At 40.7% G+C, this 12,451-nt stretch overlaps 1 protein-coding gene across 3 annotated transcripts; it reads left to right on the top strand.

Moving 5' to 3' along the window:
• Window positions 1–27: 27 nt before the first annotated feature.
• On the top strand, window positions 28–9,438 carry LOC110506481 (semaphorin-7A). Of its 3 annotated transcripts, none has more exons than XM_021586123.2 (14): window positions 28–238; window positions 3,182–3,327; window positions 3,846–3,893; window positions 3,999–4,100; window positions 4,194–4,287; window positions 4,377–4,484; window positions 4,597–4,739; window positions 5,152–5,330; window positions 5,718–5,826; window positions 5,944–6,115; window positions 6,958–7,073; window positions 7,353–7,498; window positions 8,265–8,301; window positions 8,473–8,894. In XM_021586123.2, the coding sequence occupies exons 1-14, from the start codon at window positions 136–138 to the stop codon at window positions 8,482–8,484; spliced, it is 1,515 nt and encodes a 504-aa protein (XP_021441798.2). In that variant the 5' UTR covers window positions 28–135; the 3' UTR covers window positions 8,485–8,894. The 3 variants fall into 3 exon arrangements, with proteins under 3 accessions (XP_021441798.2, XP_021441796.2, XP_021441797.2); XM_021586121.2 differs by having other exon boundaries at window positions 29–238; window positions 8,265–8,341; window positions 8,473–9,438; XM_021586122.2 differs by lacking the exon at window positions 28–238 and adding an exon at window positions 2,187–2,706 and having other exon boundaries at window positions 8,265–8,341; window positions 8,473–9,438.
• Window positions 9,439–12,451: the final 3,013 nt, after the last annotated feature.

Below are 12,451 nucleotides of genomic sequence, written 5' to 3'. Positions count from 1 at the left end.
ACTAGACGTAACATATTAAAAGTAAGACTAGATGGAAGACCCGACTGTATCTATACAGATCCCACCCCTGTGTTGTATGCTAAATCAACGCGCCTACCGTTTCAAGTAATTCATTGCGGAGAGACTCAGAAAAGTATGTGTCCACTCGCGCTCTTTGCGGTCTTTTTAGGACAATTCATTTTTTCGGTGAAAGCTTCGACCCTTACCCACAAACCGAGAGTGACATTGACAGACAAAGGTAAAGTAAGCTTTTTCTTTTAAATCAATAGTACGAGTATTGAATGACGACAGCACGGTTGAATGATCAGGCCTATTAGGAGTCGATTTATATTCAATAGCTACTAAAAGTGTCCACAATAGCCAAAGGGGTCGATTTATATTCAATACTAAACCATTTGGAGGAAAAGTGTATTGAGTCCACAATAGCCAAAAGGACTCTTTCTCTCTCTCTTGATTTGGAACTGCTATCAAAGACCCGACTGTTCTCATAGACTAGACGTAGCATAGTAAAAGTAAATCCGGGACACTCAAATTAGTACGTTATATATGTTATGTTTGGTATGATTACACAAGACCAATGTCGATTTTTGCAGTGATGTAAAAATACTTTAAAGTACTACTACTACTTTTGGGTATCTGTACTTTACTATTGATATTTTTGACGAATTTAACTTCACTACATTCATAAAGAAAAGTATGTACTTTTTACTCCAGACATTTTCCCTGACACCCAAAAGCACTCGTTACATTTTGAATGCTTTGCAGGACAGAAAATAGTAAAGTTCACACACCGATCAAGAGAACATCCCTGGTCATCCCTACTGCCTCTGATCTGGCGAACTCACTAAACACAAATGCTTTGTTTTTAAATTATATCTATGTGTTGGAGTGTGACCCTGGCTATCCATAAATACAAATACATTTAAAAATTGTGCCGCCTGGTTTGATTAATATAAGGATTTTTTTTTTTATTATTCATACTTTTCCCTTTCCTTTTGATAGGTAAGTATATTTTAGCAACTACATGTACTTTTACATGTACTTTTTTAACGGGTACAGTACCCGTTAAAAGTTTGGATATGTAACGGATGTGAAACGGCTAGCTAGTTGCGGTGGTGCGCACTAAATAGCGTTTGGGTAACGATGCTTCGTGGGTAACTGTTGTTGATGTGTGCAGAGGGTCCCTGGTTCGCGCCCGGGTAGGGGCGAGGGAACGTTGTACTGTTACAGATAAACCCTGCAATGAGCAGGTGTTTCTTTATTTTTACTATTTGCTACATTGTAAAATAATAGTGAAGACATCAAAACTATGAAATAACACATATGGAATTATGTAGTAACCAAAAAAGTGTTAAACAAATCAAAATATATTTTCTATTTGAGATTCTTCCAAGTAGCCACCCTTTGCCTTGTTGACAGCTTTGCACACTCTTGGCATTCTTTCAACCAGCTTCATGAGGAATGTGTTTCCAATAGTCTTGAAGGAGCTCCCACATATGCTGAGCACTTATTGGCTGCTTTTAAAGTTATCACAAACAGCCATGTTTGGAAGTCCCATAGGGCTGCGTCCAATTGGCCCAGTGTCGTCCGTAGGCATCTTTGTAAATAAGAATGTGTTCTTAACTGGCTTGCCTAGTTCAATAAAGGTTACATTTGGAGAAAACTTGGAGAAAACTTAGTCCACTCTGTTCGTAACATATTGTAGTTTTGGGAACAGAAAATTGTATTGAAAATTAACAGAATGTCGGCCAAAATCCATCTCGTTCCATCTTCTCACACGGCAGGCAACTGGGCTTCGGTAGTGAGTTGAAACGCCAAGCGGAAGATTCACATTTATACATCCAGTGAAATATCTGTCTCATTGTTCTATCTGTGAAAGTACTGTCTGAAGATAGGCAGGAACTGCTTCTCCAATAGAAATCCCAGATCACACTTGTAGGCGATGTCATGGCGACGTTGGCTAGCTAAGCTCATGCATGCCATCAAATCAAAGGCACTCCTTCGATATAAAGTTGTTTTTGACTGAAATTAAAATATGTAATTTTGTCACTTTCACAAGGTTGGAATAATAACATATTCAAATACTTAAAGACATTTAACTTTTCTCGTTGACTTCTCAAACCCCGGCCTGGTCTGCTTGGTCTGTTTCACAAACGTTCCCGGAAGTCTCGCAAAGTTGGGTCTCTGGGTTTAGAAACTCTGTGGTACTATGCCGGAATGTGAAAACATACCTCAATCCAGGGATGGAATATGTCGTTCTACTCATACCGAATCGAGAATATTTAAATACTACTTGTTTTTAATTAAACTGACGTTTTCACCAGCATGCTAGGCTAGCTAATGCAATAGCAGCCCATTGAAAGTGCAACGCCTAGAGTTGGCGTGAGTAGCTACCGGAAGTGTTATTGAATCCAATGGGTTGCTTTAGCATTAGCTTGCTGACGAAAATGGCAGTTTAATAAAATAATGAACAGTATTTCAATCTTCTTGATTCACCTTTCATCATTTCGTGATGATTAGAAGTACAACGATATATTCCATCCCTGGATTGAGGTATACTGTGACGGGCTCTGGCTGTCCACATTCTGACATAGTACCGTTCCGACTCAAGGGAGAGAAATGATAGAGAGTAGGATCCTTTTTGCGCTTCTCCAAAAGTACAAGAACATGAACCATATTTCATACCTTTGTCATTAGCCAACTCTGGTAAGGAACACAAACTATTTATACAAGCCTACATTAATACTGAGCTTGAACATATTTAATGAGGAATGTCCATCATACAGCCTATCACAGTGGTGAGATACAAGGACAGTAGGCCTATCCTTAATATAATATGGAAATATGCTATGCTACGGTAAAGTTTGAAGGATAAACTCATCTGGCACAACGTGAATCATTAACCCTATTCAAATTCAGTCACTGGGTACCTTCTTTTATTTAACTTTTATTTAACTTTTATTTAACTGGCAATGTCAGTATATACTGTGTGAACAAAACATTAGGAACACCTGCTCTTTCCATGACATAGCTTTCACCTGGTCCGTCATAAGGATCAATCGTGGTTTCTAAGAAGTTATCCTAGTTCCAGAGTGTAATCTCAATGAGCACAGTTTTTGCATGAATACATATCCAGTCCGGTCATATGTTTGCTTAATGATTTATATCTCTGTGTCCTCAGATGTGAGCTTCCTAAGAATCCACCTGTCTGGGAATAACAGCCGTATAGAGCTCCTGCAGGGCCCTCGGGACAACATAGTATATGCTACAGACCACATAAACCTGTTCCAGACAAACTTCAACAGTTCTAAGCCCTCTAGAATGCTAGTATGACTGAGTTACATACCCTTACTGTAAACCTTACTTGTGTATTGTGTTGCTTTATATTGATTTATCTCTATTCAGGTTGTGCTCTAAGTAGGATTGTCCAATACAGTTGCTGTAATGTAATTGATGGTAATAACAGAGGGAGGGATATTGATATTTTACATTAAATATTTAGCTAAACAGTCCTTCCCCTCTTACATGCTGTGGACTAGATTATGTTGAAATGGATGTATTGAACATTGTACTCTACATGTACAGATGTAGGATCTTACTTTGATCACTATTTTGTTGCTGCACAGCAAGAAATGCAAACTTGTAGTATATTCAATGTTTAAAAAGGCTTTTAAACTTTGTAATATCCACTTTAAAATGTCACTTGATTTACCCTAACGAAAATGTATCAATGCCTACAAAAAATGTCCATTAATTATAATCCACATGTCCTGTTGTATTAAACTCGCTCAAATGAAGGTCCTACATCTGTACCTGTACAATCTTTTTAATGATTGCCTTTGCAGAGTCCTGTGTTTCGAGAGGAATGTAGAAGTAATGATTTCACATCACCAGTGAGTATCTGAAAAGATGAGAGGATGTTGGTTTTATAGCATAGTTCATTACTAAAGTTACACATAGAATATTTTGTATACAACCAGTTCTGTTTTCTCCTTCAGGACTGTCACTATAACATCACTGTTTTACACAAGACTAACGATCCAAACCAACTGTTCCTGTGTGGAACCAATGGACAACAACACACTTTGTGCTGTTACATGGTATGGGAAATACTTTTCATTATATAAGTATACAGGACTTTTCATGATACCATTTTGCCATTGGCATGTTAACACAACACGATTCCACTATAGAACCCATCAGACGACCCGTTTAACTGCACTCGATCCAAGGCCATCCAAAACATTCAACAACACATAAATGAAACAGAGCCATCACTCCTCATTGGTGAGGAAAATGTCTAATTGGAAAACATTACCCTATAATATGACCTAATGTTCTTGAGTGGTTATTGAGCTAATGTGTTGTGTCTCCAGGTTCTTCTGGGGTAGAGGAGTTCTACACCACTCACTCAGGCACAGAGGGTTCCGTGGGGATCAACAGGTTCGGGAAGAACAGACTATGGACAGACAACAGTGGAACAGGTATGGAACAGGGCGAGAGAACAAGACATGGCCTGACATGGTTTTGCATAGTACTGTATATCTGGTCAGACTGTCCATGGACTGTCATTATTTCTCCTGTTATTTTCCTTAGAACAGAGATATGTAAGTTTGATGGCTAGCGGGCAGAGAGAGGATCGTCTGCAGGACAGACTATATGCTTTCTACATAGAGAAGAACCGACACCCGCGTTTGGACTCTGATCTCTGGGTTCCCCGGGTTGCTCAAGTCTGCATGGTAAGCACCACAGGAGGTTGGTGGCACCTTAATTGGAGAGGACAGGCTTGTGGTAATGACTGGGAGGAATCAGTGGAATGGTATTAAATACATCAAACACATGGTTTCCAGGTGTTTTAATGCCATTCCATTTGCTTCGTTCCAGCCATTATTATGAGCCGTTCTCCCCAGCATCCTCCACTGGTAAGCACTACATAACTGTAGAGCATGAATCATGCCTGCACTGTATGTAATCACCAGTGTTGCAGTTTAGTTCAGAACATTTTTGTAGCTCTTTCATATGCGGTACCACTCCATTTCTGCCCATTTAAGCCTGTAATTAAGACCAATTCCATCGGGGGGCTCCTTGAGTGGTGTGTGCACTGCCCACTGTGATTACCTTAACATGTCTGTGGTTGCATGTGTGTTCCAGGCCGATCGTGGAGGACCTAAGGGTTATCTGCAGTTCAGGTGGACCTCCAAGCTGAGTGCCAGGCTCTTCTGTGGATACCAAGACAGCAAGCTGTCCTTCACCCAGCTAGTGGACGTGAACACTGTTCTGGAAGAGAGGTGGCAGGATACCAGGGTCTATGCACTCTTCAGGAATGGCTGGTAGGACGACATACTGTATGTAGATAGATCATAATGGACCTTAGTAACATACACAAATCATCAATAACATCACAACAGGCACTGGTAACAGGGACTCATAGTACAGTTTATGACATAAAGTTGCAGTGCCGTTAAGAAAATAAATCAAATTTGAAAGAGAAAAAAAATCCAACTGAAAGTGACACAACGATTAAGAACCAAAATGTCATAGTCTTTGTTTTGTTCTTATCACCATGGAAGTTTGGGTTGTACTTCCCCTCTCCCCTTTTCTGATCTCGAGAGTCAGCTGTTTCTCTGACCACTGAAAGCAGATGTCGTGAAACATTGCGAAAGAGACCTTTAGTAAGGGGTTAGTTGAAACTTGCTGAGCTCTGTGTCTACCCCTAGGGGTATGAGTGCTGTATGTGTCTACACCGTAGAAGATATTGACCGCATCTTTAAAACCTCCAACTTCAAGGGACACACGGGGTCCGTCCCAATCCCACGACCTGGGAAGGTATGCTCAACAATATGACTTTCTAGTCAGCTCTACTCCTTTACTCTGTATGTTTACTATATTGGACTGTATTCTGTGTATGTTGAAGTATACATAAAAGTGTCCATCCTCTTGTAGTGTGTTGAAGACAGTACTAAACTCCCCATGGAAGTCCTGAAGATGGTGGACAAGGTTTCAGAGATGGAGGAGCGTGTCACCAGTAGGCCTCTCCTGGTCACTCACCAGTATTACCACCACATCCGCGTGGACAAAGTCCAAGGCAAAGGGAATGTCCTGTTTCTGTCTCTAGGTGAGAAGTTTTGATCTCTAGACGATGAATCAGAAATGATCAGTCTGAAAGGAATGACGGGAAACCTTGTGTTTGGAGACCTTTAACATATACCCCCTTATGACCCTGCAGCAAGTGATGATAGGGAGCCGTATTGTGTATACGTACAGCATATTTATAGGAATGTGGATGAGGTGAGAACATTTCCATCTTATACTCACACCAGTTTTAAGAGACAGAGGCTTTCAGAAGGTTGAAATACTATTGACAGTACATGGGTGTAAAGTGATACTTTTTTTCATGCTGACTACCTGACACTGATCTTTTGTAAGGTGTAAAAAAGGCCTGTCTGAGCGGTTTATTTTTTAGTTTAAAAAGATAACTAAGCGGAAGTATACTCTTATCACACTGTGCTGGGAAACCAGAGATGCAGTTTATTTCCCATCATTGGCACACATAGACTTATTCAAACAACCCTAACTCGAGATTCACGTTTGCACAACATTTTGTAGGTTGTGGTTAGCGTCAGAGAAGTACAATCCAAACATGAGACTGATGAATGTAATTGAAATACAGTATCAGAAGCATTACTGGAGCAATAGTCATAGATACTCATAGATATGTGTCCTTAGGGCGAGTCTATGCCTCACCATGCATCTGTACTGTGAGTGGTGTAATATGACTGGAGGATGTCTCAACATTATGTTGAAACATGAACTATTGTGTGTGTGTTATGCTTAAATGACTGTGTTGACATTTCTTACACAACTTTCTTTTGTAATGTTTGACTCTCACTCATAACCTCAATGATCGATAACTGCTGTTTGACACACTGTGTGTGTGTGTGTGCATGTCTACACTAGGGAATGGAGGGATTCATAAGGTTCTGGAGAGGGATGGTCATGCCTTCATCATCGCTGAGTTACGACCTTTTAACTACAGAGCACACATCCTCAGTATGATGTTGCACTCCTCCACGGTGAGTCAAGGAACACAGCCCACACCGAAACCTCCCCACAGATCCAACAGTGGTAATAATGAAACATGGAGTGGAATAGACAATAGTCAAAGAGATCCATTTCAAACCATGTTTATATCTCTATAATAATACTGTAAAAGAAGTGGTGTTCTTATTGTAAATCAGAAACTTTCTTCTGCAGTCAACAGTCATTGTTTGAGTACTTCCTACAATATTAGGTTCTAGATAGCACCTTTTTTCCAAAGAGTGTACTAGTGTTCTTGTGGTGTTGTGTTCCAGGGGAAGCTGTATGTGGGCTCCAGCAGAGAGCTGGTTCAGATTGACCTGGGCAGCTGTGAGCAGTATGGAGCCCAGTGTGAAGACTGTGTCCTGGCCAGAGACCCTTACTGTGGCTGGGATGGCCATCACTGCACCACAGCAACAAAGTAAGACCAAACACAGCCCGCTTGCAGCTTATAGCATCCGCTATATCGATATTTAATGGTAGTGATTCAAAAATAGATTTTTCATTAATGGTTTCCTCTCTGTGGTTTCCTGTCAGCCTTACAGTTTATTTGGAACACTTCATAGTGTTTGTCAAAAATGCTAATATAGAGTGGTGCATTATTTTGGCCATTATACTAGACCTTATTTTCCATCAGTTCAGTTCAACATGGCCAGAGCCAGTTTTTCCAGAATTATGTAAACACACATGGCCCTTGTTCAAACAAATGTGGTGTCAGATGAGGCCTTGAAAACAAACAAAATATACTTAAAACAAGTGTAGTGTCAGATAGAGGCCATAAAAGAAAACAAAATATACTTCATTTGATTAAACGTAACATACTAGTCTGTCTGCAGTGTGTGTCAGTGGGAAATGATAGTTCTCACTTCCTCACTCTGATCCCCACCTTCTGTTAAAAGTATACTACACTTCCTCCTCTACACTCCCCCAACACATGCTACACACACACACGATACTACACACTACCTGTTGTGTCGTCAAATGCTCTATGCTCTGTTGGTGTGATACCATGTGTTTTCAGTTCATCTTTGCATTTTCAAATAACTATCACTGCCAACCACAAGGTAGACACTCTACTGGCCCATAAACAGGAATAAGCAACCTCTGAGTGAAAATAGACATTCACTATTTTCTGGCTGAGTTGCTTGTTGAGACTCCTTAACTCATATGTGCTTGTCTTTTTACAGTAAGACAATTCAGGATGTGGAGAACGGGAACCATCAGGTATGCAGCAACATATCCAGAGGAGTTACTGCAAGTAAAGGTGTGTAGTGTGTTACAGTCACCCTTGTATAAATACAAAACCATTTATTATGACCATGTACTAAAGTAAAGGATGGAAACCACCCACAAATGGTTAGCTATGGAAGTCTTAAAGCTTTGTTTTGCTCTTAGTTTATGTTCTAAGGTCATCAGGTGGCGCTGCAGATGGAATCAGAGTTTCTCAATCTTCAAAGTACTTCCTCCATTGCCCAACCTTGTCCAGCCACGCTGAGTACAGCTGGAGGCACCATGGCAACACCACAGCAACACCGTGCATCTCCACAGGGTCAGAGCACCAGTGTCTCCTGCTAATAGAGAGCATGGGCCCTGAGCAGCAGGGAACATACAGCTGTGTGTCTGAGGAGAGGGGCTACCACAGGACTCTGGTGCAGTACCAGTTACAGCTGGACAGTGGGGCCTCAGGCCTGGCCTCTCACCGCCTGCCCTGTCTTGGTCTGGGTCTGGTACTAACACTGGTCCTGACTTTGCTCTGCTAGCATCCGCTCTATGGATTCTCACCCCTGCCCTATGACCAAGCTGACTTGACTTGGACATCCCTGCACTTGTACTTTTGTCTTCCTTACACCCATGCTACCTCAAGAATAGTTCATGACAGTCAAAGTCCGAGCCATTTCGCTGAGCCGTTTCCTTTTTTACTTTCACAATCAATTGGTAAAAAACAGAACGCTGTAGAAGTTAAAGCTACTGCACTTTTGCGGAGTTAAGGATTTATTGGCCTTATGCATTTTATAATCATGCTACGTTATCCAATATGGAAGGCAGCAAGCCTTGTAGAGGACACCCAGGTTAACACTCAAAAATGTCATAAAAAATAGACACTACTGCCAGAGTCTTCAGAACAGCCACATGCCTGCTCATGGCTTCGAGCAAGAAGTTGACATGGTAGGGAAAAAAAAAATAGTTTAAAGTTTGTAATCTGAATATGAGCCTCATATTATCACATATAAATTCTCAAATGTGTGTTCTGCTGTTGCCTAAATTTATTTAAAGTTATATTATGATATTTTTATGTTTGTTTTACTTCTACATTGTCTTGAAAATGATATGAAATTCGGGTCTTGAAAGCCCCACAGCTGAGTATGTGTGCATATGTCTGGTGTTCTCCAGTGTCGTCTAAAAATGTTACTGTACATTGATGAGGCTATAAGAAATTCAGACTTGTGTAAGCCCTGCATCTACACTCACATCAGTGAATTCTAAAATGCTTTGAATAATTAGCACCTTGGAGAGTGCTGTCCGTTTCACCACCATAGATAGTAGGCTACTTGGAGAGTGCTGTTTCACCACCATAGATAGTAGGCTACTTGAAGAGTGCTGTTTCACCACCATAGATAGTAGGCTACTTGAAGAGTGCTGTTTCACCACCATAGATAGTAGGCTACTTGAAGAGTGCTGTTTCACCACCATAGATAGTAGGCTACTTGAAGAGTGCTGTTTCACCACCATAGATAATAGGCTACTTGGAGAGTGCTGTTTCACCACCATAGATAGTAGGCTACTTGGCTGCTACGTTGTGTTTGACACTTTTTTCTCAATGTGTTCCAGTACCAGAGCCCCCCATGATAATGTAGGCTATACAATATATTTTTTTATTTAACAGGAAACAGAGAAAGTCAAGGTTGCCAAGAATTAAGACATTCAAGAGCGCCCATCCCTGCAAGTTAAAAGACTGCAATTTAAATTCTGCATAACGGCACAGCATTTCGTCAACTTCACTGTGGGAAATGTAATACTGTATGCTTCAGTGTGCTGCCATATGACTGGTTTCACATTTGTCTCTAAGGTAAAATATATATTTTTAAATGTAATTTATATTTACAATTAACTTACAGTGCCTTGCGAAAGTATTCGGCCCCCTTGAACTTTGCGACCTTTTGCCACATTTCAGGCTTCAAACATAAAGATATAAAACTGTATTTTTTTGTGAAGAATCAACAACAAGTGGGACACAATCATGAAGTGGAACGACATTTATTGGATATTTCAAACTTTTTTAACAAATCAAAAACTGAAAAATTGGGCGTGCAAAATTATTCAGCCCCTTTACTTTCAGTGCAGCAAACTCTCTCCAGATGTTCAGTGAGGATCTCTGAATGATCCAATGTTGACCTAAATGACTAATGATGATAAATACAATCCACCTGTGTGTAATCAAGTCTCCGTATAAATGCACCTGCACTGTGATAGTCTCAGAGGTCCGTTAAAAGCGCAGAGAGCATCATGAAGAACAAGGAACACACCAGGCAGGTCCGAGATACAGTTGTGAAGAAGTTTAAAGCCGGATTTGGATACAAAAAGATTTTCCAAGCTTTAAACATCCCAAGGAACACTGTGCAAGCGATAATATTGAAATGGAAGGAGTATCAGACCACTGCAAATCTACCAAGACCTGGCCGTCCCTCTAAACTTTCAGCTCATACAAGGAGAAGACTGATCAGAGATGCAGCCAAGAGGCCCATGATCACTCTGGATGAACTGCAGAGATCTACAGCTGAGGTGGGAGACTCTGTCCATAGGACAACAATCAGTCGTATATTGCACAAATCTGGCCTTTATGGAAGAGTGGCAAGAAGCCATTTCTTAAAGATATCCATAAAAAGTGTCGTTTAAAGTTTGCCACAAGCCACCTGGGAGACACACCAAACATGTGGAAGAAGGTGCTCTGGTCAGATGAAACCAAAATTGAACTTTTTGGCAACAATGCAAAACGTTATGTTTGGCGTAAAAGCAACACAGCTCATCACCCTGAACACACCATCTCCACTGTCAAACATGGTGGTGGCAGCATCATGGTTTGGGCCTGCTTTTCTTCAGCGGGGACAGGGAAGATGGTTAAAATTGATGGGAAGATGGATGGAGCCAAATACAGGACCATTCTGGAAGAAAACCTGATGGAGTCTGCAAAAGACCTGAGACTGGGACGGAGATTTGTCTTCCAACAAGACAATGATCCAAAACATAAAGCAAAATCTACAATGGAATGGTTCAAAAATAAACATATCCAGGTGTTAGAATGGCCAAGTCAAAGTCCAGACCTGAATCCAATCGAGAATCTGTGGAAAGAACTGAAAACTGCTGTTCACAAATGCTCTCCATCCAACCTCACTGAGCTCGAGCTGTTTTGCAAGGAGGAATGGGAAAAAAATTCAGTCTCTCGATGTGCGAAACTGATAGAGACATACCCCAAGCGACTTACAGCTGTAATCGCAGCAAAAGGTGGCGCTACAAAGTATTAACTTAAGGGGGCTGAATAATTTTGCACGCCCAATTTTTCAGTTTTTGATTTGTTAAAAAAGTTTGAAATATCCAATAAATGTCGTTCCACTTCATGATTGTGTCCCACGTGTTGTTGATTATTCACAAAAAAATACAGTTGTATATCTTTATGTTTGAAGCCTGAAATGTGGCAAAAGGTCGCAAAGTTCAAGGGGGCCGAATACTTTCGCAAGGCACTGTATCCAAATGGATTTCTTATTTACCTATCTCTTATTAATAGCTCTTATCAAGTTGTAAATTACAGTCCTTGGAGAACAGTGTTAATTCTATCGGGGAAAAAATGTAATGCTTTATATTCCTGGAACCGGTAGGTTCACTAGACCTTATTTATGGTTTCGTCACAAGTAATGGTGGTAAAATGAGGAAATTAAGTCGAGATCACATCTTCATTTATTCGGTCTACACTCCAAACAAATAGTGGATGAATAGCATGCTATTATCATGCTAAACAGAATACTCGGAGAAAAGTGTATTAACTCGGGTCGGAATTGGGTCCTAATGCTTAGACCTGTTGTGTATCAGATGGAAAGGTTTGTGTTGAGTTTGAGTAAGTGTGAACATGAGTCAATGAGTGAAGAGTGAGTAGTCGAGAGGTGTGGGTAGCTAACAGGAACCCCACACAATGGAAAGTTAGCTCTTCCGGAGGTGGGGGGCTTTTGCATGCTGAATCATTTCCGAAACCTACAAAATACCATAAAATGTTTTAGGGTTATCCACGATACAAAAAATCTGACACCTCATTGTGAGAGCCCCTAATTAGTATGCCTAATCCATGCTTGAGTAACAGGAGGCTTAGGCCACTGTAGCAAAATAG

This window comes from Oncorhynchus mykiss, chromosome 26, assembly GCF_013265735.2.
Source record: "Oncorhynchus mykiss isolate Arlee chromosome 26, USDA_OmykA_1.1, whole genome shotgun sequence".
NCBI classification, from domain to species: Eukaryota; Metazoa; Chordata; class Actinopteri; order Salmoniformes; family Salmonidae; genus Oncorhynchus; species Oncorhynchus mykiss.
This window is presented reverse-complemented; position numbering and strand designations above follow the sequence as displayed.